Raw genomic sequence first — 25,246 nt, forward strand, 5'->3', positions numbered from 1 at the left:
GGACAGAGCCCTCCGTGCCCTGCAGCCTCGCCCCTGCCGTGCCCCCGGCTCTGTCCCGTCCGTCTTCAGTGCTCACCACTCTGCTCACCATGGCCTGGGAGGTGCGGCCTACTCCCCTCCTTACTTGGCAGCTTGTGAGACCAAAGCTTCTCATGTTTGCATTTCCTTTCTGCAACCAAACCAAACTTGTAGGTGATTTCACACAACTTAGTCCCTGGCCTCTTTTGTGTAAAAAGTATTTCATCAATTTTAGTACTTTTGGAACTTAGGCTGAAATTTTGGTCTTCAGAGTGGATCAAAAAACACTAATCACAATACAAAACGTTCATTGTAAGGTGAACACATACAAGAACATGACGTGGGAATCAACATCACCCTGAGCTGCCATCTCCAGAGACGACCTTTGGAACCCCCATGCCTTCCGGGTGAAGTCTGTGATTCTCAATCGCATTATTGGGACCATTCTTTTAACAGTTCACAATTCAAGAACGTGTCAGGACGTACTATAATTGCCCAAAGATGCCTACTTGTATTTTTTGCTTTTATAAACATTTTGGAAATGGAAATCCTTGTGCATACATGTTTACACACTTGTCCACCTATTTCTTTGGGTAATAGAACTGGAATTGCCAGGCCAGAGGATCTATATGTGTAAGATTTATCATGCCCGCCATGATTGTGTCAACTTCAGTAACCAACACCTCATCCTCACCAGAAGGCTCTGAGCACAGGCTTTTTAATATTTGATAGAGAAAAAAGAGCTCTGATTTTTAGCCAGGTTGAGCGTTTTGGAATACATTTGCTGGCCATGTGAAATTATTTTGTATATTGCTTACTCATGCCTTTGCTTATTTTTCTGTTGGTGTATTCTGTTTATAAGGACTTTAAAAATAATCACCCCATGTCATTTTTTTCACTTTGTGTTTGTTTCAGTTTGAGGGGTTTTACTTTGCTGTGTATGTTGAATCTTTACATAGTCTGATTGATCAGCCTATTTCCTTTATGGTTTCTAGTATTGGCTCGTGATTAAAACAGAACGCTTTTCACTGGCGTCGATGTACGGGTCTTGTTTTCATCATTCAGTCTGGGCCTGATTTCCCAGCATGTAATGAGGAAAGGGCCTCATCTTTCTGCACCAGGTGGTCGGGCACTGATCAAGCCAAGGATGACTCAAACCCAGCTCCTCTTCCCGCCCCACGTAGTGGTGTCTCATCCACCTTAACCTTCTTTTCTACTTTGGGTGAAAATTACATAGTTGCCCTACTACAGTTCCATCTTTCACCTGATTGGTTTATTACCCAGGGACTTACTATACTGCTTCATGAAGAACTATGTTCTGATTACATGGCTCTGCTGATCTTAAGCATTTTTTTTCCCCCAGATGAACTTGAAAGCAAATGGAATAAAAGCTAAAAATAAAATTTTAGTGGAATTCCAAAAACTCAAAAGTGATTGTTTCTGTTTCTGAAGAGCTGAGGGACAGAATGTATCAGGACGTGATAAGGATTTTCTCCCCGTCAGTAATGTAATATCACAGCGGGCACCGTAAGCGCACTACTATTCATGTTTGCTTGTTTTAATGGCAAAGCTGTTCAACTTGTGTGGGGAAAGCTGTGAGTCTTCCTTTTGTCCTTCCCATGTCCTCTGTTCCAAGAGGATCAGAATTATTTTATGGCGTTACAACTTGGAAACTGTGATGTTTACGTTTGGTTTTCTTTGTGTTTATCACGCACGGGGCTTGCTAAGCTTCTTGAATCTAGATTTATGTCTTTCATCAAGTTTGTGGGATTTCCTAGCTGTTCTCTCAAATAATTTCTTCTGCTGTTGTCTCTTGTTGGGATTCAAGTACACATGTATAACATCTTATATTACCTCACTCAATGATTACTAAGGCTGTTCATACAGTTTTTAAAGTATTTTTTCCTGTTTAAAAAAATAGGATCATGTCATTGAATACCACTAAATGACCTATTACTGCCCACTCTTCTTTAAAGACTTTACAATATCCTTTAAACTTGAGATGAATCTAAAACTAGTTTCTAATTCTTAACTAACTTTTTCATTCGCTCATGCACATGAACAATTTTTACATCCTGTGCATACGTATAGTACAGGAGTTAAAGTCTTTGGTCATTCTCACATTTGGATCTTCTCAGAGCAAGTCTTCATTGATTTTCTTTCATTCTGTGTACTAGTCATATGGACCTGCGTGTCCTAGTACTGTGGGGTTGTATCTTGGATGTTGGAAATGGTATGTATGTTGTGGATTCTGTTTCGTTTCTCTGCGGAATGCAGGGTTTTTTCACTCTAAGCATGTAAGGGCTCTGGACCCACCTGAACAGTGCCCCGTGATGCAGCTGGGTGGGGTCAAGACGAGAGGGGGGCAGATGAGCTGTTGAGAGCGCCGAGTTGAAGGAGGTGTGAGCACTCAGCTTCGTGCCGCTGCAGATGGGTACGTGGTTTTGTAAGATGGTTACCTACTCCGTTCGCGTGGTGAATCACACTGATTTCTGAGTGTTCAACCAACTCTGCCATCCTGAGATAAACCCCACTGGGTTGCGGTGCGTTGTCCTTGTTCAGTTACTGTTAGTTACTGCCAATCGGACTTGCTGTATATTTAAGGATCCGTGTGTGTATGTGTGTATAAGAAATACTCGTCTGTAATTTTCTCATAAAGTCCTTGCCACATTTTGGCATCATGGATTTCGGGTTAGTGATTTTATAGTTTTGGCATCCATTTAAAGTATTTATACCACAGCCACCAAAGTAGAAACATACAGTGGATTTTTACAAAAAGGATCCGCGGCAACACCTACCTAGTGAAATTTATATATATTTTATGTGTGAGAAATGTCACCATGAATAAAAGCTGTTTTCACCTGGGCATCTGTTCTGACGGTGCTGCGCACAGATGCTGGAGGAATATCATAGACTATAGAGTCCTCATCCTGGCTGCCAGTCAGAGCTCGGTCATCGAGCACGGTCTGCGTGACGGTGAGTTTGTCTTCTGGGGGGTGTGAACTGATGAGGGCTAGTTACCTCAAAGGGCCAGTTACTTTCTTGGGCAGGTGCTACGGACGAAGGTGTCTTGATGTCCAGAGCAGACGTGTGACTCCAGAAAATCAGTGATTGCTGCTGTTCTGACACACACAGGAGGGGCTGGACTTGGGTCTACCATGTCCAGGGGCCAGCGCCCGTGCTGACAGTGCCTGTCTTCCCAGTGCCTGCTGGACGTGGCCTTGAGATTGCAGATGGACACCCGCAACCAGTCCAGCCCAGAATAGTCAGACCATCTGAATGAACACTGAGCAAGAATAAGAGCCACCAATCAAACTACTTTTCTAATTCCAAGAAAAGAGTTGTCTCCTGTTACTCCGTTGAAGAGTTCTTCATGTTAAAATCATTGTAACACCCACTCTTTCGAAGGTCAGCCTGTGTCTTGGAGGACACCATTCAAAGCCTTCCGAAAATGGTCCAGAAGGGAGGATGGGACGGCTGTCAGGCACCCGAGCAACCTCACAGCTTCAGGGAGATTCATTCCATCGCAGCCCAGTCGGGGTCAAGACTGGGGCAGGGGCAGGACGTCTGTAAGAGGCCAGGCAGTCTCCCGAATCTGCTCTGTACACAACGGCCAGTGTGTAGTCCGTTTTGATTGAGGCTCCAAAGAAAATCCAGCTGGCATTTTCTGTGAAATTCCGCTTCAGGGTGCTTTCAGTTGTGATGTGGTGAAGGGCAGACACACACAGCCTTTGCAGCCCGGTTTCTGCAGTCATTTCAAGGCCTAGGTGTGCCTGACTTGGTCACATGCAGCAGCCACCTCTGGGCCCGGTGTTGAGTGGATGAATTTGCTTCCTCCCTTAGCAAATTCCCCAGGGATCCTGGGCAGAACACGGGTTAAGCTCCACTCTCCTTTGCAGTCCAACCCCTGAACCCTTCAACCCCTCGTTCTGCTCAGCAGCTGTGTTGGATCAGATCTGTAAGCTCATCACATAAATCCTATTTTTTACCCCCACCTTCTTCCAGGTAAAACTTTTAGAAGTTGTACAGTATGCATAAAATACACCATTTAAGTCATTTTACAGAGTACAGTTCATGGCCCTGAGTACATACATTCAGTGTTGTGCAGTCTCCCTAGTTCCAGAACCTTCCATCATCCAGTACCGAAGCCCCATTCCCAATGGCAGTCACTGCCTGTTCTCCCCACCTCCAGCCTCTGGCAAACACAAACATCCTTCCTGTCTCCACTGACTTGTCCCAACGAGGGTTAGGACGAGCATATTTAGCGGGGAGGAGGTACAGTTCAGTCCCCAGCATGCAGTCTGCATCTTAAGTCTGGAGTCTTCATTCCGTGGGAAATGCCTGATTCACCGGTTGTTTCAGTAGCTTCTTCGATTTCCAAGTGGGGCTCCACTTAACAAGCATAGCTTGTTTCTTCCTTCACCTACTGAAGGATGTCTGGAACGCTTCCAGGTCTGGGCGATCACCAATAATGCTGCTGTCACCAGAGCTCATCACAGCAGCCCTTCTCGCCTTCCTCAGTGGTCATTTGTGTCCTTTTTCCTTGGTCATTCCAGATGGAGTTAATCTGCTGATCTTTTTCTTTTCAAAGAATCAGTTTTTATTTCATTGATATTTTTCTTATCGCCTTTTTCAATTATATTGACTGCTCTGGGTTTAGTTCAGTCTTTTCTAGTTTAAGGTAGAATTTTAGGTTTCCTCTTCTATAAGCATTTCGTGCTATAAAATTCCCTATGAACTCTTTTAGCTGTTTTCACAAATTTGATATATTTTCATGTTCATTCTGCTCCAGTTTTCTAAGACTTTTTGTAATTTCTAAGACCTCCTCTTTGAATCATGGATTATCTCAAAATCTGTTGTCTATGGACTTCCCTGGTGGTCCAGTGGTTAAGACTCTACACGTCCACTGCAGGGCACACGGGTTTAATCCCTGGTCCGGGGACCTAAGATCCCACAGGCTGTGTGCTGTGCAGATCAAAAATAAAGTTTTTTCCAGTATCCACAAACATTTGAGAATTTTAAAAATACCTTTATTATTGATTTCTACTTTGATTTCCCTAATTGACAAAGAGCATACATACTATGTACGGTTTTAATTCTTTAACTCTTGAAAAGATTTATTACCCAAGATTTGGTATATATTGGTGAAATGTTCCATGTGCATGTGAAAAGAATGTGTATTCTGTTGAGTAGAACACTCTGTCAATCACAGTTACACTGACTGGGGTTGTTCAAGGCTTATAGACTTGCTTTCTACTTAAAAATATCAGTCACCTAGAGTTGAGTGTTGAAGTGTCAAAATGTAATGCGGATTTATCTGTTTTAGTTGTCAGCTTTTGCTTCATTTAATTAACGTTGTTTTGAAGAATTGCTCCTGTTATCATGATACCGTGCCCCCTTCTTTATTGGTGATAACTGTCCTTGAAGTCTGCTCTGTCTGAAAATAAAATAACTACTCCTGGGAATTCCCTAGCGGTCCAGTGGTTAGGACTTTGTGCTTTCACTGCTGAGAGTTCAATCCCTTGTTGGGGAACTAAGACCTCATAAGCCACGTGGTGTGGCCAAAACAGAAACACTACTCTTACTTTGATTAGTGTTAGCATGGTTATCTTTGCCTGTTTGTTTACCTTTAATCTATATGAAATGTCTTCATATTTAGTTTCTTGTAGACAACATATAGTTGTGTTTTTTGATCCACTCTGACAATCTATGCTTTTTATTGGTGTATTTAGACCACTGATGTTCAAAGTGATCACTGATATAGTTGGATTAATATCTACTACATCTGTTTCTGTCTTGTACTGTCGTCTTTGAAAATGTTATGCCTAAGTAGTTGGTTGTGGGGTTTTTTTTGCATTTATCTTGACAGGCATTCTCTGAGCTTCCTGGAACTGGGGTAGATTCTCACTCATTATTGTTTCAAGTATTTCTTCTGTTCTTTCCGTCTTCTCCGGCACTCCTGTTGCACATAGGTTGTATGCCTCATGTAGCTGCCCTATGGTCCTTGGATACTGTGTTTTTTCCCCCTGGTCTTTCTCCTGTTACCTGTTTCTACTGATAACTCCTGAAGCGCAAAGATTCTCTCAGTCGTGTCCAGTCTACTAGCAAGCCCATCAAAGACATGTATTTCCCTTACAGTGTTCTTCACTTCTTTTTAAGGATTTCCATCTTTGTGCTTACATCGCCTATCTGTTCTTGCATGCTGTCTACTTTATCCATTAGTCCTTAGCATATTAATCCTTGTTTTCAATCCCATCTGCTAACACCAACACCCTGTCACATCTGGTTCTGATGCTTGCTCCATCTGTATGAATTGTTTTCCTTTTAGTCAATTCTTGCCATTAAAAAATTTTTTGTAAAAAAAAAAATTTTTTTTTGTTTATTTACTCATCTGGCTACTTTGGGTCTGTTGTGTCATGCTGGTTCCTTTGTTGCAACACTCGGACTCTCCGTCTCCACGCTTGTATTTTCTCTTTCTAATCTTGGGGCTAGTGGTTTGCCCTGTATCCTCACCTCCCTTAGATCTGAGATGAGTTGTTGATTCTCAGGCTGTTGTGCTATTTATGTGTTAGGATGGATGGAGTGACGACTTCCCAGCTCCATGGAACCAGAAACCAAAGTTCCTGCTTCATTTGAGACCGCTGCTCGGTGCTTGGAACCTTAGGGCTCTTGTACATCTTGGCACGGTGACCTTGTACCATTATGCAGTGTCCTTCAGGTGTAATTTTCCTGAGTTCTACTTTGACATTAATATAGTCCAACTTTCTTTTGAATGTTTGCAGGATTTACTTCTTATATCCTTTTACTTTTAACCTATCCATATTATTTAAAGTAAGTTGGGTCTTTTTGATCCAACTGACACTGAGTATGCTTAGACTGTTTATATTTAATGTAATTATTGATAAGATCCTACCATATTGTTTTTTTGCTTATCCCCTCCACCTTGGTTTCCTGTTCTCTGCCTTGTGTTATTTCAAGAAAAATTTAGCATTCGATTTTAATTTGCCTATTGGATTTTTCCTTTATTAGTGATTGCACCAGTGGCTATGGCACACAAAGCTAGCTTTTCAGTCTACTTCAGAATGTTTCACCATTTCAATATGGAAATGTAGAGACGTCTAGACCTTTGCCTTCCTCCTTTATACTGTACTTTTGTCAATACATATTATGTATAGACACTGAAAACCCTGACAGTGTTAAAACTTTTACATTGGAAGGTTAGGATATTTTAAAGTATTTAAGAAGAAAAACTATTTTATTTCCCCAAATATTTACCATTTCTGTTCATCTCTTCCTTCATTCCTGAAGTTCCAAGTTTTCTCTCTGCTATTACTTTTTGCCTGAAGAATGTCCTTTAGCATTTCCTTTTGAGCGTCTCTATAGGTTAGGAATTCTCTCAATTTTCTTTCATCTAAGAATATCTTTTAATCTGCACTCCTGATATTTTCTATGGATATAATATTCTAGATTGACAGTTACTTTCAGCCCTTTGAAAATTTTCTAGGCCTATGGCCTCCATGGTTCCTGATGAGAAATTTGTATTCAGATTGTTGTTACTCTGTATGCCACCAGTCACTTTTCTATGGCTGCTTTCCAGACAAAATGTCTTGTTTCATAACCACTGGTAATGCCTTCACAGGGTTTTTCTTTGGGTATATCCTATTTGAAACTGTGAATCTTTAGAATTATATTTGGGACATTTCAGGCATCAATTTAAAAAATACTTGTTTTAAACATTAATGTCTTCTTCCTCTTACTGGAAATTCACTAAGCCAGCGTATATTAGATCTCTTTATATTATCTCACAGGTCCCTGAGCCTAAGGTTTGTTTCCAAGCATCTTTCTGTTGATCCACTGGATTTTTTATTTGTTATTATTTTTTTGTTATTTTTAAGTTCTGTAGCTCTTGGTTCATTTCAAGAGCATCTGCCGTTACTTCATGGAGTTTGGTTACAATAATTAAAGCCATAGAAAGCTAATGTCCTTTTCCAATTATTCCAACATACTTCAACTGACATGTTAACTTTCTTTCCCCTTAAGAGATTTTCCTGGCATAAAGAGATTTTGTGCATTCTGGACATTGTTCATTTTATGAATCTGAGTCCTGTTTAAATCCTCTAGTGAATGCAGAACTTTTTTTTCTAAGCAAATAACCTAGCTAGATTCAGACTAAACAGGCTGACCTGCCCTCTGTAGGCTGTTTGGGGTTAGTTGCTTGCCAAGCTCTGCAGTGCTATCTGGGGCCAATCTTTATGGGAGTTTGTTCAATTAATAAAGCCTTTGCTTACTCAAGGTCAATTCCAGGCATGTGCAGGTGAGGGTGAGCCCAGAATGCCATACCTAGCCCTAGGGAGTCTTCCTCTAATGTCCTGTCTCCAAGGTACCCCCTTTTCTGGCCTTTGGCTAAAAAGCTCAGGCTTTAGCCTGTGTGTGATGTTGTAAACTTCTTGGGGCCAAAGAGAAGTATTTCTACCCTCCTCTCTCCCTGACCTTCTTTGGACTAGAAAGAAGTCCCCTCGCCTAGTTCCTCTTTTGAATCCTCAGTGTCTCCAGGGCTACTGCTTACAAATGTAGTTTTGTGACTCCCCTCCCCATGTCCCACAGGGGTCCCCGCTTTCCTCAGGGGGAGAGGGCTTCTCTTGGGTATTCTGTTCATTCCTAAGATGCAGCTCTTACATTCAGGCTGTCCTAGAGTTGACACTAGGAGATACAAGAGGGAAGAAAAATTCAAGAAAACAGTCACCACACTGGTTGTTCTTACGGTTTTAATACTCCTGTTATTTCTTTTTTCAGAGAATAGATATGATAGATGCTTTATTTATTCAGCTAATGGTTGAGACATAGGGCAGAGTGTGGGACCTCAGGACATTTCTAAAATCAGAAATTTTGTGCCTCATCAGAGGTCACCTGAGACCCGTGTTAAAATCTCATTTTGTACTGCTGTGCACATAAACGTGGAGGGAGAGGCTGCGAGAGACGAGTCAAGTTAGCACAGTGTTCCACCAAGGCCTGCGCCACCGTGCAAGCCACTCCACACCACGGATTCTCTCACCTCCCAGGCTTAGGCCTCAATGCACTGTATGGTGACCACACACAGAGTCACGACACGCCCCAACGCCTTCCTTTCTTTCTCCTGCCTGGGCTGCGCCACACTGCATGCGGGATCTCAGCTCAGTGACGAGAGATGGAACCTGTGCCCCTGGCAGTGGAAGCGTGGAGTCCTAAGCACTGGGTGCCAGGGAATGCCCCCCAGTGTCTTCCTTACAGACAAAATGTGGCCTAAATGTGGGCCTCCTCCAATAGCTTGGCTTTTGCTACATGAAGAAACTCTTATCAGTTAACTGAATTATTTCCTATACCTAAAGGCTTCCTTCAACATCTTTCTTAAGAAGTATGTAATTAATTTGGCTGCGCCGGGTCTTGGTCGTGGCATGCCAACTTAGTTATGCCACGTGGGACCAAACCAGGAGAGCAGCCAGGCCCCCTGCATCGGGAGTCTTAGCCAGGTGACCACCAGGTAAGTCCCTTACAACACCTTTTCCTTGGGTAAAGGTAGGTTATTCTCTAAGATACCTGTCCCCTCTTATTTGACTCAGTTTAACTTCAACAAGGTGATCCTAATAACTATCGGAGTAGCTTTTCCTGAGTGAGAAGCGGGAGGTAAGACCTAACACATCCTAAAGCATCTATTAATACAACATGGACAAAAGATCCGAGAAATCTTTAGGGATGCTTCTGTTAGTTAGGAAAGAGAGTCAGTACACAAGGAGCAGTTCTTTTATGCTAATATAACTGTTTTTACATTAGGACATGAATGTCAAGAACAAAACTCCCTGTGAACTCTGTCCTTGAACTTCAGTTATCTCCCAAAGAGGCCTCTGTGGCGCCATTTCAGTATTCCTCCTCCTCCTCCCAACCCTTAGGACATCAGCAATCTGTGCCACAGACTCTTCAGTAGCTGGACAGTCTCAGTGCTAACAGTGACTTGCGGACTGGAGTACCCGTGTGCCTCTAAATTTAGACACAATTTCCATCTCACGGGAGAATGTATCTCAGGCTCAGGAGCAAATCAGAAGAAATGGGAGCTACACCATAACCTCAAAGTTAGTTTTAAAACTCTGACAGGATGGATAAAAGCCAGCAGGACTTTGTTAGCACTGCCTGTGACCCAACTCCCTTTGCCCATGCAGACACTCGGTGCCCCCTCTCTCCCGGTGGAGGCAAGGCGCCTGCTCTGCTGCTGTCAGCAGTGTCTTGGCACAGGCGCTCCAGTGCTACCTAGGCCTTTGGCGTGCTCCGAAAAGAGTATATAAAAAAGCAGTGCCTGCTTAAGCTTATCAAAAGGACAATGATACTCTGTATTCAATTAAAATTAATAAAAATATTTTATTGAATTTCAGGAACTTGGTACTTTTAAAATTTCAAACCTTTGCACACAAATCACCACTATCCTTTCTAGAATAGTGGAGGTTAGGACTTGAAGATTGTCACTTGTCTCCTTGTAGTCACATAGCACAGAAATCCCAAGTCCTGACACGCCCCGCCCCCTTCCGACCGTGGCCTCGCCTACTCTTGTTCTAGGAGAGGACGATGTGGGGGTGATGCATTTGAGGAGCTCAACTGTCTGAGCGGAGACTCTACTGACACGAGAGGAAGATCAACCCCAAATCATGCGCGGACACCTTGGGATACGCCACATCACTTGCATCACGTGTGAGTTTCCTTTTTGTATTTCTGTCTGGTTCGGGGCGAAGCTGCTGAAATGAAGTTTGTCGTCCCTGAGGGAGCTCAGAAGTTTGGCAAAGGTCAAAGCAGAGACTTTCTGAAATGACACATTTAGGAACCACCAGCGGACTACTGGGTGGGAGGGAAGTGCACTGTGACTGCTGACGTAGCACCAGGCACCAAGTGGGGCCACAAGGACACAAGCTCAGCGACTCCCAGGTGTTGAAGGGAATTCACAGCTAAATTCAAACATTTTAAAAACTGCCCAGGACACGGCAGTTTGTTAATCTATGTTTTTTCCCTCTGCCTTTTCCTTGATATTCTTAAATATCTATGTGCCAATGAATGAGCCAAGACAGCAGGAAAAAGGAAAGAGAACGCCTCGCCTTTGAAAAAGACATGCTTTAGCTCCCAGCAGCAAAAACTATCCTTCTCCCTTTAGATTTGAGAACAGGGTACTTTTCTTACCTATAAACCCAGCAGAAATCAATCCCTCCAAACCCAAAAAGTCGACATTTTAGGCTCAGAAATAATCAACTGATAGACGGGGCTTACACAGGGAAAGTCTACCAGGCCTTTCAGGATGGTGGTGGAGCTGCGTCTCCTGGGCCACCCGCGAGGCACCTGCTCAGCGCCGCCCGAGCCGTCTCCCTACCAAGGTGGTCGCGTCCACTCACCTCCCCAGAGCCCACGGCCAGGGGGCTGCAGTGGCCCGTGACTGACAGGTCTGGAGCACTCAGTGGAGTGACCCAACCCCACAAACAGGACACATCACATCTGAATTATTTTTCAAATTGCAAACCTTCTGTGTAAAAAGACAAATAAAAATATACATTCCAAGGTATCTGTAAAGTGCCTGGGAGATGTAGATTGCTGCCCTGAGGTGCTCTGATCCGTCCGTGCTTCAGTCTGCAAGTTAGATTTTGCTACTGTCACACACGTGGTCTCATTCACATGATGGTTTTGTTTTTATTTTTTTAAATGGCTGAGTTATAAATCCAGCTAGTGTGCAGTAATTTCATAATTTTAATATGCATTATCTGCAGTAACATTGTGACAGCTCCATACCGTGGATTGACACACAATACTTAGAACAGATTTATCATATTTGGTCTTTAGGTAAATAATAAATGTTTTTAAATTGCCTAAATATACCATTCTGAGCCATTTCATTCCACCAGGAAAATACACGGGTTTTTTTTTTTCCTCTCTTTAAAAAAAATTAAATACCAAAATAACTACATTTAAATAAATAATGTTATGATGATGACATTTAAAAATTCACAATAAGGCCAGAGCCCTCTTTCTGTTTGCATGCTGCTCAGCTCTGACCCCAGAAACCTCTGGAAAGGTGAGTGGCTTTCTTTCAGAGGAACGCAGGCTGAGGCCAAGCGGGCCTCCGACTTTTCATTCTCTCACCTTGTTTCCTTTTCTCTCGCTTTTATTTTTTATAGGAGAGAAATCAGCTAGTATTAGATTCAGTTCTAAAAGGTTGAGGGGAATTTCCTATTACAAATCAAAAAGCAACCTAGGTGTTTCCAACGCTTACCGGACGGAGGGTGCCTGCTTCCAAGACCCTTGTGTTAACAGGCAGCTTCTGCTCCACCCCAGCAGCTGCTCCTGCCGTGAGGGGGCAACCACAACATCACGGGGCGGCCGGCTGGTTGGATGATGCCGAGAGCTGGGGACGGCACCTAAAACAGTGAACGTGTCACGGAGAAATCTGTGACCTTTGCTTGAAAAAGGCGTGTGATAAAAGATTGAATCTTTTTTCCAAATGACGAAGTAACAGTTCTGTCGTTTTAAACATACACAATACGTAGGAGACTTGTTTTACTTAGAGTGGAAAATATGCCAGGGACAAAGTCAACACAAAGAAACAACAACAAAAGGTAGCAAGAAAGAGAAATGGGTAAGTGCAGCTCCAGGAGCCTGGCAGCGCTTTCCGTCAGGGTTACAAGTGGCCCGCGGGGTGTCTGTCTGTATGTCCGTCCTACACGTGGAAATGGAGGATTAAATTCATCAGGTAACTGCTCTAACGTGGGAAATCTGCAGATGTCAAGTAGTTCCATCTGACTTAAACAGGACAGACAAAAGTAAATCATTCCATAGGCTGAAAACAAACGACAGAAACAAACAAAACTACGCTCTGCTTCTCCCCAAATGAAATCCACACAAAAGGTCCTGTGTGATTCCAAAATTTCCAGAGTAGAAATGGAGTGATCTGAAATGTCAAAGACCCCATTATTTTGTAAAGAAAGAAAGTACACCTCAAAATATTCTAATTCCACATGTGAACAACAAAATACTGTCTTGTCTACTGGCAGCGGGCGGTGGGGTGGCTCCGGCCCAGGCCCAGCAGGTCTGCTCGCACCGGGCGTGTCCTCCCTGGGAAGGACCGTGAGTCTCGACTGGGAGCTGAGCTGAACGCTGGGCGGGGAGACACTGCCGGAGCCCGGCTTTGCTGTTTGTGGTTCTGATGTTCAGGGGTGACTTCAGTCTTTTAACTTAAGGAGTTTTAAGGCCACCTGGGTTTGTGTTTCCAGTGCTGAGGTGAAGTCCAACCGCAGGGCCCTCTACCCACCGAGGGAACACGCTCCGAGCGTCGGTGAGAGGCAGTGTCTCCTTTTGGCACCACAGAGTTGACGTTAAAGTGAGAAATGCTCTCCCGGCCGCTAGTTCTGGACGCCCTTCTCCCGCATGGCAGCCTGCGGCGCGTCCACACTCAGGGCGATGACAAGACCCTCACTGTCTTCCGTCTTGACCCGCTTCAGCTCCGGCTGCTCCGCTGGGTCACCGTTCTGGCGCTTGGTGGGCAGGGAGGCGGAGGCGGAGGCATGTGTCGCCAGCATGTGCAGGGGACTCGCTGCTGCTGCGGAGAGACAGTGAGTCAGAGCCCATGCGTCTGGGTGGACGCTTGTCCCTGCCAGGCCCCTGGGGATCAGAAACCCCACCACATGCTAACTGTGTGAACAGTGAGTCTTTCTATGAACGCACAGCATCTGTTTACTGCTTCCAGTAGTGGGCTGCCTTGCTGAAGGGGGGAGGGCGGAGGACGGGAGGCAGAGGCAGGACACAGCAGATGGCTTTAGTGCTGTGGCCAAGGGGCTGCTGCTGGCTTCTCCTCAATGCAGGGCCCGAGCCCAGGAGGGGACTGGGGTGTAGCAAGCTAAGCCTGCATCTGAGCCACATACCTGCTCCAAGCCTGTCACGGGAGGGATCTACAGCGAGCCCTAGGCTGGCTTCCCCACACCCCTCCACCCAAGCCCATCCTCTCTCTGGTCTTCATCACCGAGAGGCCCTTCCTCCTCCTGGACTCCCGCTGGCACAAGGGCCTCCACCACCTCTGATCACGCCTGCCTCATGCTCTGCATAACCAAACCACAAGGGATGAACCGAAGACCGTCATCCCACACCAGAAGTGCTCTTTCTCCAAGTGGGAAGGCAGACTGGGCCTGGGCTATTTACCACAGCGGGGGTGGGGGTGAGGCAGGGTGTGTGCTGGAAGAGCGACCTGGAGAGGCAGCATCCTGTCCAGGAAGACCCCTGCCCCCCTATCCAGTCCCTTCGGGCCCCAAGGGAGGCTTAGGACCATGGCAGCAGGTGGCCAGATGGAGAATGATCTGCACACGAAGACCCTGGAACAGCGGCCTCACCTCAGGAGCGTGCCCGGGCCCCAGCAGTGACTGTGCTGCCCCGCCTCCCTGATGTTGGTCACTTAATGTTAATGCTGCAGTAGCTCCTGGTAGTTTGCTCTACATGCTGCGTAAGAGCTCTAAGCATAAGGGGTTTACACCAAGCTTTATGACTCTAGGTATTCTAGTACATTGCTTTAGCTAGCACAGGGGGACTACAGAATTTCCTCCCAAGAAATGGAACCTGAAGCTAAGTGGAGAGATAGGGTAGGGGGGCAGTTTGCAAAATGAAACAGATGGGAAGCCACAGAACACACATTGAGGTCAAAGAAAGGGGAGTTCCAACACTGCCAGGACGCCAGTGCCCCCACCCTCCTTTCCAGATTCAACACCATTCGAATTAAATTCCCAGTACGCTTTTGTATAGGGAAATTCATACGATCATGTCTTCCGGGAACAAAGGGACTGGCAGCTGGACCTGGTTAACATGGGGCTTCTGGCCATCTCCACTGTCACCTCTTGAGAATGACTGCTGTGTCACTTTCAAGAATAAGGACCTGTGTGGTGCGGAGGCAGCACTGCAACGAAGCCTGGGTTCTTCCAGCAGGACACACACTTCTCTGCCGCAGTCCATGGTGGAGACACAGAGCCCTGGCGAGTTTGGGAGATGTCCCACAAAACTCTGGCTTGAATAAAAATGCTATTTCAGGAGGATGTAGCAATGATTCAGAGCAGAATGAAGTTAATGGTAGGTCAGGACAAATGGTCAAAGCCTAAAAAATTATGTGCCTGGAAGAATAGGCTGGTGCGGCAGGGCAGGGCAGCAAGGCCTGCTCTTTGGGAGGCATGGCTGTAGGGGGACCCGGGTCCCAGATTCTCAAGCAGGCATAGTGTGGTTCCTAGGCCATGCTGAGCAGGGTCTTCCACTAACTGATCCAGAAACCCTTAGAAAGGTTAACAGGAAAAGAAAGGACCTGGGCAGTAAGGGAGCCTGAGGGTGGGCAGAGGAGTCTCAGAAGGAAGACGGCAAAGGGGCACTTAGGCCCAGCGAGCAGGTGGGATGCCACCTAAATACACAGTGTCGCCCCAGGACTCCACATCCAAACCAAATGAGTCGCTGGAGAAACAGCACAACCATAACCACACTGGTAAACCGCAGGTGTGGGCCTGGGACTGAGGCCTGGGCCGAGAGCCTGCCTCACAGCCAGACTCATCCCACCTCTCCGCCCCTCCGTGAGCACCAAGCATCAAAACGTGCCCTCCCTGTGCCCATGGCGGCAATAACCAGAGCTCAAGGCAACTGCCTGGAAAGACAGGCTTCCTTTTCTAAGGGTGGGAGGGCGGCTGTGATGACGCACTACACTGAGACTCTCCCCTGTGAGGCCACATGGGTGCCCACCCAGCAGGGGGAGCACTGTGTTTCTGTTGGGGTGCCTGGCCCTCAGTCACGTGGTGCCTCAGCAGGAGGGGGACTCAACTCCAGGGTCACCTTTCACGGGGAGGCCAGGCACCGTCCTGAGCCCCCACGCTCCCCACCCATCCATTAGCATAGTCCGCATACAGGCAGAGGCCAGCAGCTACAACCTGGATGATGGCACAGCCTCCAGGCCGGTCCTCTGCAGCCTTGTTGTGGCTGTGAACACCCCCAAAACACCTCTCTTCGTCACTGGCCCCCAGTGCGCCTGCTTCCCGCAGCAGGCCTGGCCCTGTGGGTCTCCCTGCCCGTCCACTGTCCTGCTTGGTTCCCTGGCTGTGTCCTGGGATGCCCCCCCCTACTCAGGCAGAGGCTCCACTCCTGTCTGAGTGTAACTCATAGACACGTTTCCTGCTACAGCCCAGCACCGCTGCTCCTGAGAGGTGCCTGACACAGCTGTGAGTCAATCAGAGCCCCGAGCTGAGCCAGACCAGACAGGACATCAGGCTGGCGGCTGCTGAGCCACTGTCTCAGGGGGAACACAGGGTGGGGCTTATCAGCTGATCGACACATACCCTGTCTTATGTGTTTTTTGATTAAAGACAACTTAACCTATACTGTTTATCCATTAACACGGAACTCATGCCTGTATTTTCCCCATGAGGCACATCACAACCTTCGTGCCTAGAACACCCCAGGCCTTCTCAGAACCAGGCCGGGAGCCCGCTTTAAACAGCAAAACCTCCACCAGGAAGCACAAAACATGGGACACACGGCCCTCAGCAGCAGTGGGGGCTTCCCTGATGGTCCAGTAGTCAACCTGCCCGGCAACGCAGAGGACACCAGTTCAATCCCTGCTTTGGGAAGAGCCCACGTGCCATGGGGCAGCTAAGCCTGTGCACCACCATTACTGAAGCCCACTCCCTGGAGCCCGTGCTCTGCAACAAGTCACCACAGCAAAGAGAAGCCAGCACACCATAACCAGAAAGCGGTTGCCATTCGTAGTAACTAGAGAGAAGCCCATGCAGCAACAAAGACCCAACGCAGCCAAAGATAAAATAATTTTAAAAAAGAAAAGTGGGAAAGACATATGTTCATAGCAGGAGCTGAAACAAGGAGATGGGCGCTACCACAACCTGCTCTACTGGGAGCCAGCATGCCGAACTCAAATACCTTGCTGTTCTGCACAAGCCTGCAAAGGACTGTGAAAGCGCAGTGTCGACTTGGGAGTTATAAGTAAATTTCAGCGATCTGCAAGAAATCTGCAAACATGGCATCCAAGTACGGAGGCTCAAGTGCGTGTGTGGGACCACCTCCCAGGGGTCCTGCCAAGCAGCAGCTTCACACGGGGCAGGTGCTGCAGGGAGAGGCAGAATATTGCCCTGGAGGTGGTGCTGCCTCAGTGCTAACCTGGCTGCGCCCCCAAGTCCTGGCCCAAGTCCAGGCAGCTCCTGCCCGTGCACCAGCAGAAGGTCATGCTGGTCCAGTGGGCGCCCTGCCTGCTGCAACCACAACCTACACGTGGTTCCTGGAGGAGGAGGCCGGGGGAGCTAAAAGAGCACACCGCTGGGCAGACAGCCCAGGTTTCCACAGAACGCTTTTGCTCCCTCAGCACCAGGACCTGGACCCAGCGAAACACAGGCTGGAGGCCAGCCAGGGCCAGTTTTGTGAGACAGGAACAGTACCTGTGAGCATAGCAGAGGCTCTTTAGGATGACGAGTGAAATGCTGGTCACAGGGGAACACTGTCAGCAGGGTCAAGACTCCTTTCTTCCCAAGACCACCACCCCACAAGCTGGAGGTCAAGGGCAGCAGACTCTCCACAAAGATGGACTGAGTATCTGTGACCAGAATTGTGGTCCAGTGCAGAAGAGGCTGAGAAGTGACCACAGCATGTTGGGTTTTTTGGAGCAGCATGACTGGCCCCAGAAAGTGCCAAGAAGAGGTTCCAATACACAATGGCTGAGCCTGACTTCCAAATTCATTCTATGAGGCCAGCACTACCGGATATCAAAGCCAGCCGAAGACCATATGGAAAACTCAAACCAATATCCCTGATGAATACGGATATAAATATCCTCAAACTAAACACTAGCAAACTGAATTCAATAGCATATTAAAAGGATCACACCCCATCACCAAGTGAGATTTATCCTGGAAATGAAAGGGTGGTTCAACATATACAATCAACTAACAGAATACACTGTTTTGACAGACTAAAGGACAATATAATAACACGTGTGGTAACCCACAGTTAGACAGCGTCAGTGCTGAGAGAGTGGACGCTCGTTTGCCAACACTAATCCACACTGTACGGGAAGTCCTGCGGGCAGCCGGGCAGGAAGGGAGATAAAAGGCATCCAGGTGGGAAAGGAGTAAAACTACCTCTACTGGCAGGCGATGTAATCTTTATATATAGAAATTCTAACAAATCCACATAAAGAAAACCCTGTGCAGGGTACAAGATCAACATGCAAAAAAATCAGTTGTATTTCTATACAGTAGCAATGAACAATCTCAAAAAAAAATTATGAAAACAATTCCATTTAGAAAAACATTCAAAAGAAATAGGAAGAATTTTAACCAAGACTTAAACACTGTAGGACTTCTATAGTGAAAATTATAAAGCACTGTTGAGTAAATTGAAGAAGACCTAAATAAATGGACAGATATTTCATGCTCAAGGATGAGGGAACTTAATACTGTTAAGACGGCAATAGTACCCAAAGCAATCTACAGATTTAATGCAATCCTATCAAAATTCCAATATTTCCCCCCAGAACTGGAAAAGCTGATCTTAAAATTCATAATTCCTGACCCCAAAACTTCCTACCAAGATACAGCAGTCAAAACAGTGTGATTATGGCTTAAGGACAGACACACAAATCAATGAAAGAGAACCAGCAGAAATAAACTCATATATCTGAGGTCAAAGCAGCGGAGGCAAGACCATTTAACGGGAAAACGACAGTTTCTACAACAAGTGGTCCTGGGAAAACTGGATCTCCACATGCAAAATATAAAAACAGGTGCTTGCATGAGATACAAGAATTAACTCAAAATAGATCAAAGATCTGAATGTAAGAGCTAAACTATAAAGCTCTTAGTAGAAGAAAACACAGGGGAAGGTGTAAGTCTTCATGACCTAAGGTCTGGCAATGAATTCTTCTCAGCAAAAGCACAAGTAATGAAAGGGAAAGAAACTGACTTAATCAAACTTAAAGCTTGTGTGCATTAAAGATACTACCAAGAAAGTGAAAAGACAAACTCACTGAGTGGAAGGAAATATTTGCAAATCATATACAAGTATCCTCCCTACACCCTTCTGTAGAAGTTTCCTTTATGCCACTTTGCTTTTATGAAATAGCGACATCACTACCCATTTTCGCTAATGCAAAGAAATCTAAAGAGGATTTTCACTCCTATGGAGAAAGGGGAAAAGCAAAAATAATGTTTACCACTTGTTTTGCAGCAAGCAATGTGTACACTTGTTTTTACCACTTTGTTTCTGCCCTTAGAGGCAGCAGCACCTCAAGCAGTGAGTGGCACCGCCGAACTCCTCCCCAGGAACCACACTCCATCTCAGCATCAAGACAGCAGAGCTTTGAACTGTGTCTGTGAGCATTTCTGCTCTATCTTGACTCATTCTGTACATCCGTTAGCTAGACATGTTCTCAGGTTTCATGGGAACTCTACTTTTGGATAGCAGGGGATACCTGTATCTGATCAGGACCTAGTATCTAGAATATATAAAGAGTTCCTATAACTCAACAACAAAGACAAACAACCCACTTTAGAAAAAAAGAGTGTAAGGATTTAGACATTTCTTCAAAGATGCTATAACCAACGAGCACATGAAAAGATGCTCAACATCATTAGTCACGAAGGAAACGCACATCAAAACCACAATTAAGATGACCATGATCAAAAATAAAAGGAAAAACATCATGTGAGAATGAAAAATAGAACCCTTATACATCACTGAGGATGGAATGTTAAATTGCTGTGCCTGTTGTGGAAATCAGTTTGATGGCTACTCAATAAAGTAAACACAGATTTACCATATAACTCAGCAATTTCACTCCTAGGTATATACCCAAAAGAAATGAAAACAAGGATTCAAACCAATACTTTACACGAATGCCATAGCATTATTCCAAATAGCCAGAAGGTGGAAACAACCCAAATGCCCACCAACTGATGAATGAGTAAACAAAATGGAAACATTCAGCTGGGAATGATGTACCGACCACACTGCAGCATGCATGGACCTCAAAACAGCAGCGAGGCCAGTTAACACAAGCCACAGTTCTTATGATTCCATTTACAGGAAACACCCAGCACAGGTAAGTCCAGAGACAGAGTAGATTAGTGGTCACCAGGGACGAAGGCAAGTGGGGAGTGAGGAGTGACTGCTTAACAGGTATGAGGTTTCCTTTTGGGGTGATGAAAACGCTTTTCAACTAGTTAGAGGTGATGTCTTCAAAATACTGTCAATGTACTTAATGCCACTGAACTGCATACTTTTAAATGGTAAATTTTGCATGTATATTTTACCACAATTTTTAAAAAGTACATATGATTTGAATCCTAAGGAGAAAAGATTTTATTTTTAAAACTATAATAATGGTATTGTGCTTATGTATTAAAAGAAAGTTCTTATCTTTTATTAGAGATGCATGCTCAAACAGGGAATGACATATCTGGGTGGGAGCAGACAGGGCAGGTGGGGAATATGAACAAGGTTGGCTATGACCTGATTTCCAGAATGTCTGTCATTTCCCACAATAAAAAGTTAAAATATCAAACCTTCTGGTTTTCAAAATTCATTAGTAACAGGCACTACTTCCCTTTCTCAAGAGTGATTTCCAAGAGAAAAAGAGGCCACAGCTGGGTCACACAGCATCCACCCAACACCAGTTTTCAGGAAAACCACCATCTCCACTTGCCCACACAATCTTCCTAAAGCTGATCTGCCACCTCCTCCCTCCTCCCCTTTCTTAACAGCCCCTCTCTCTAAAGCCACTCAACTGTGCTGGTTCTGGGAATGAAAATGTCAAGATGGAGCCTGAAACAAAGGAAGAGTGGAAACACTGGCACTGTGAACCCCAATTACTACTGCCTAGGTAGCAAACTCTTCTGGACCAAGTGAGACTAAACTGACGGAGAACCAATAAAATTTGCCACTAACAGATAATTTAAAATAGTTTTTGCTGAAAGATGACTAAAACTGGAAGGAGTTTCAGCATTTCTTCTATCCTTCCTTCTTCTAAGTAGGAACAATGTCTGTGAGGGCTGACCCAGCACTTTGCTTCCTGTTGCCAGCAGCAATCATCAGTATAATAATTGTTTGGTTTTCTTTAAAGCCCAGATGTATTGAGAAATGCATCTTCACTAAAAATGAATGAATGAATAAATGGATTTATTTGACCATGCCGTGCGGCTTACAGAATCTTAGTTCCCCAACCAGGGACTGATCCTGCTCCCTCAGCAGTGAAAGCTCAGAGTTCCAGCCACTAAACTGCAAGGGAACTCCCAAATACAATTTTTAAAGAATTAAAATTTTGGTTTTGGAAGGACTGATGCTGAAGCCGAAACTCCAATACTTTGGCAACCTGATGCAAAGAACTGACTCATTTGAAAAGACCCTGATGCTGGGAAGGATTGGAGGCGGAGGGAGAAGGGGACTGTAGAGGATGAGATGGTTGGATGGCATCACCGAGTCAATGGACATGAGTCTGAGTGAACTCTGGGAGTTGGTGATGGACAGGGAGGTGTGGCATGCTGCAGTCCATGGGGTCGCAAAGAGTTGGACACAACTGAGCAACTGAACTGAACCGAATTTTGGTTTTGATCAATTCCTCAGTTACAACAATTGGTAAGTGAATCCTTATAGTCACAGATAATTAAATCTTTAATGTTTCTACATCTTGCTGTTGCAGAGAAAAGACGTACTCAGTAAATGACATTCAATCATAAGTATATGGCATTAGCACGAAATCCGTGGGGGCATGGGACTTAGCCATGAGGATGCGTGAGCCCGCCTATCCGTGTGCTGGTCTGTGGGTGAAGTGAGAAGTGAAGGCCGCTCAGCCATGTCCACCTCCTTGCGACCCCACGGACTATACAGCCCACAGAGTTCTCCACAGTCGTGTCCACCTCTGCGACCCTGTGGACTATACAGCCCACAGAGCTCTCCAGCCGGAATACTGCAGTGGGTAGCCTTTCCCTTCTCCAGGGGATCTTCCCAACCCAGGGATCGAATCCAGGTCTCCCACATTGCAGGTGGATTCTTTACCAGCTGAGCCACATGGGAAAGTGGGTATCAAATCAGGACAGGATTCAGAGCCAGGAGCACATTTAAAAGAATGATGTGTTATTTTAAAACATCAGTAATGGGAATTCCCTGGTGGTCCAGTGGTTAGAACTTTGTGCTTTCACTGCTAAGGGAAAGGGTTCAATCTCTGGTCAGGGAACCAAGCTCCTGCAAGCTGCAATATGCAGTGAAAAACAGTAGTAATAAAAATTAAACACCAGTATTTTTAATAGTGGAAAATTTAATTCCTTGCTTATTAAATTTACGAAGAAAAATTTTAGATACCAATTTAAATATGTGAAAGGGGCACTCCGTTTTTTAAACTCCTTAGGTAGACATAAAAGGTTCCTGACGTGCAGTGCTTCTTGGAAGGTCTGGAACACATGAGAAATGTACATGCTTGAGCCCCAGGCCAGATATGCTCAACTGGGGACTCTGGGACAGAGCCCTTGAGTGATCCTAAGGCACATGATGTCTGGGAATCACTGGCCCACACCATGTCTTCATGACTTAAAACAGAGAGGAACAGCTCAGACCAGAAATGGACCGTCCACCTCAACAGCATCTGCTCCCAGCCACGCCAAGGGTCACCAGGTCTGCCACATCTGAACCACCTGTGACAACGAAGTTAATTCACAGAGCAAAGAAAAATGAGGCCTGAGCAACTCTTACTTAGGAGACACATGGCTTGAGGAAGAAAGCATTTTAAATGGGCAACTGGTTGCAAATTTCCCAATTTATCCACAGGTGGCATGTTATCTATTATTTAAAAACAAAAAACTCTCAGTGGTTAATCCTCCCTAGAAAACATTACAGATCTTGTCTGTAATGTTACAATAGAGATCTGCCTACAGATCTCTATTAAATTCAGGGAGGAGCAGGGGCAAGTGGAATCACATGAGGTGTCCTAGGTCTCCATCTCTTAATAGCTCACTCAGTAAGGATTCAGAGGTCAACACAATCAAGCCTTCTGTCCACGCCCCCCTCTTTCAGAGAAACTATCTCTGGGCACAGAGAGCTAGTTTGAGCCAATAGCTTCTGATTCTACTGCTTGAGGTCCTGCAGCTGAATCGCAACAGCCCACGCTGTGGACAGCACGCACTGCACACACCTGAGTGAAAACCCACCGTAAGATGTCTGAACGCCAGCTCCAAGGACCCGCATCCTGAGTTGACTCGACAGCAGCCGGACTCCTCCCCTCACACTGCTCCGTGGAGCTGGATGGAAGGAGGTTCTCTGTTTTCTGATTTAAAAGCCAAGCTCCCTTAAGCTCATCTATGTCAGAACATCCATGGGGAGCCATGTCAACAGGGCTCCTGAGGCCTTCAGAACAAAGAGCACAGCAGACCGTCTTCCGCCCTCAGATACTCTCAAGCAGCCCCTGCGCCAGGGGAGGGCACTGCCTCTGGAGTCAGCTGGGATGCCCCCAGGGGGCAGTACGAAGTTAGGGTTCACCATCCAGCTGCCAGGCTGTTTCGAGGCCACACCTAGATGGCTACGAAAGGCGGGAGTGTTTTCATCTCTCTAGGTACTTAGAAATGCTTTCCTCTTTAGATCGCGCCTCCAATGGGAATTACATGGGAGCCAATTCCCACAGCTACTTCCCAGCTACTTCCTATTCCGTTTCCAATAGTTTAGAAATGCAAACATTTCTTCAGAAAAAATAAAAATGAGACTGTAATAGAATGAAAACTTTGAACACCACGCTTCATAAAAGGAAAGCAGAGGACCTTCACTCACGTTGTTGGCACCCAGTTACCCACGGAGGACACTGCTTACCATTGTTCACCTGGCCGTGGACAGCGGCGGGGATTGGCACCACGTGAGTCCCATTTTGTGTTACAGTTTTTATTGGAAGCTGGTGCTGACCTAGAGGTGCCTGCTGCACGATGGTGACCGTCTGGACAGGGGTGGTCTGTGACGTCTGAATGATCCGGCCAGCAGCACCTATTGTGGCATGGCTAATCGCAGGAATAGGTTCTACTTTCACTAAATTCAAAGAAAAGAGAAAAAAATTGAAATCAACTAATATTACTGGGTAGCTTACAGAACTCTCACTAATTTAAAGTAAAGCAAACCAGGTGGCAAACATCCCTGCTCTAGCACAACATTACGTAACATGTTAGCAAGGCTCAGGTGAACAAGGCTGGCAGGTTTTTAAAAACTTGAAAAACTGCCCAAAGTGACTGCTGCTGCTGCTCACCTTTTACTTCTCTGTGGTCTCCATTCTCTTGTGGCTCCGCCTTCGGGGGGGCCAGCACAGCTGCCTGAGTGACCACAGCCTGCCCTGCGACGGTGTATGTGTTTGCTGGGGCCAGTCCAGCCACGCTGGTGACGGACACCGCTGGGATCTGGTGGACGACGTGAACCGTCTGCACCACGGGCTGCTGGGAAGTCGAGGTCGTCACAGGGGCGGCGACAGTGTAGGTGACAGGCTTGATCGTCGGTGGCAGTGGTCGCTGCACGGCGATTAAGACAGGCTGACTAGACAGAGGTGAACCTGCCGAGGACGGGAGCAGAGGTGAGGCTCAGGTATCCCGAACCAACTAACTGACCCCTTAGTCGCAACCTACAGGCTGATTTAAGAAAACAGGAGGTGGCCCCTTTCATCTGGTAATAATGCAGTCGTTCACAATGAAAGAAATGACATATTTAATGGGGATAGTTAATGTATATCTAACTGCTAAAAATGCAATCTCTGCTTTGTTCAGATTTTCTTTTTTTTGGCCACACCTTATGGCACGAGGGATCTTAGTTCCCCAACCAGTGATCAAACCCATGCTCCCTGCAGTGGAAGTGTGGAGTCTTAACCCCGGGACCGCCAGGGATGTCCCTGTTCAGATTTCTTACAACACTTCTTCCCGCAGTTCTCTCCTCATGAAAAAGAAAACATCAACACAGGATACGGGAAGGAGCTGCCCAACGAGGGCTGAAGGAGGGGGCCGTGCTCCCTGGTATCGAAGTCTCCATCTTATGACAGGCGTGGAGAAGCAGGAAGCATGGAGAGAGCTGTCCGCCAGCAGCTCTGCCGGCCTCTGCTCTTTCGGGTTTGGGCATTTGGGCTCCAGCAGCAGGAACTACAGATGGGGGCTGGCAGGGGTTGTTGCCAGCATGGCCAGGAACTCCAAAATATCAAAAT

The 25,246-nt window shown here is 45.9% G+C and overlaps 1 protein-coding gene across 1 annotated transcript in view; it reads right to left on the bottom strand.

Annotated features, from left to right (window-relative positions):
* Positions 1–10,384: 10,384 nt before the first annotated feature.
* The window catches only part of FOXK2 (forkhead box K2), a 52,342-nt gene continuing 37,480 nt past the window's right edge, over positions 10,385–25,246 (bottom strand). Inside the window, exons 7-9 of the mRNA XM_024980968.2 lie at positions 24,311–24,607; positions 23,887–24,096; positions 10,385–13,615 (exon numbers count right to left, since the gene is read on the bottom strand). Coding sequence (XP_024836736.1) covers positions 13,419–13,615; positions 23,887–24,096; positions 24,311–24,607 — 704 coding nt within the window. The 3' untranslated portion in view covers positions 10,385–13,418. The remainder of the gene's footprint in view (positions 13,616–23,886; positions 24,097–24,310; positions 24,608–25,246) is intronic.

The sequence above is a fragment of the Bos taurus genome, chromosome 19, assembly GCF_002263795.3.
Source record: "Bos taurus isolate L1 Dominette 01449 registration number 42190680 breed Hereford chromosome 19, ARS-UCD2.0, whole genome shotgun sequence".
NCBI classification, from domain to species: domain Eukaryota; kingdom Metazoa; phylum Chordata; class Mammalia; order Artiodactyla; family Bovidae; genus Bos; species Bos taurus.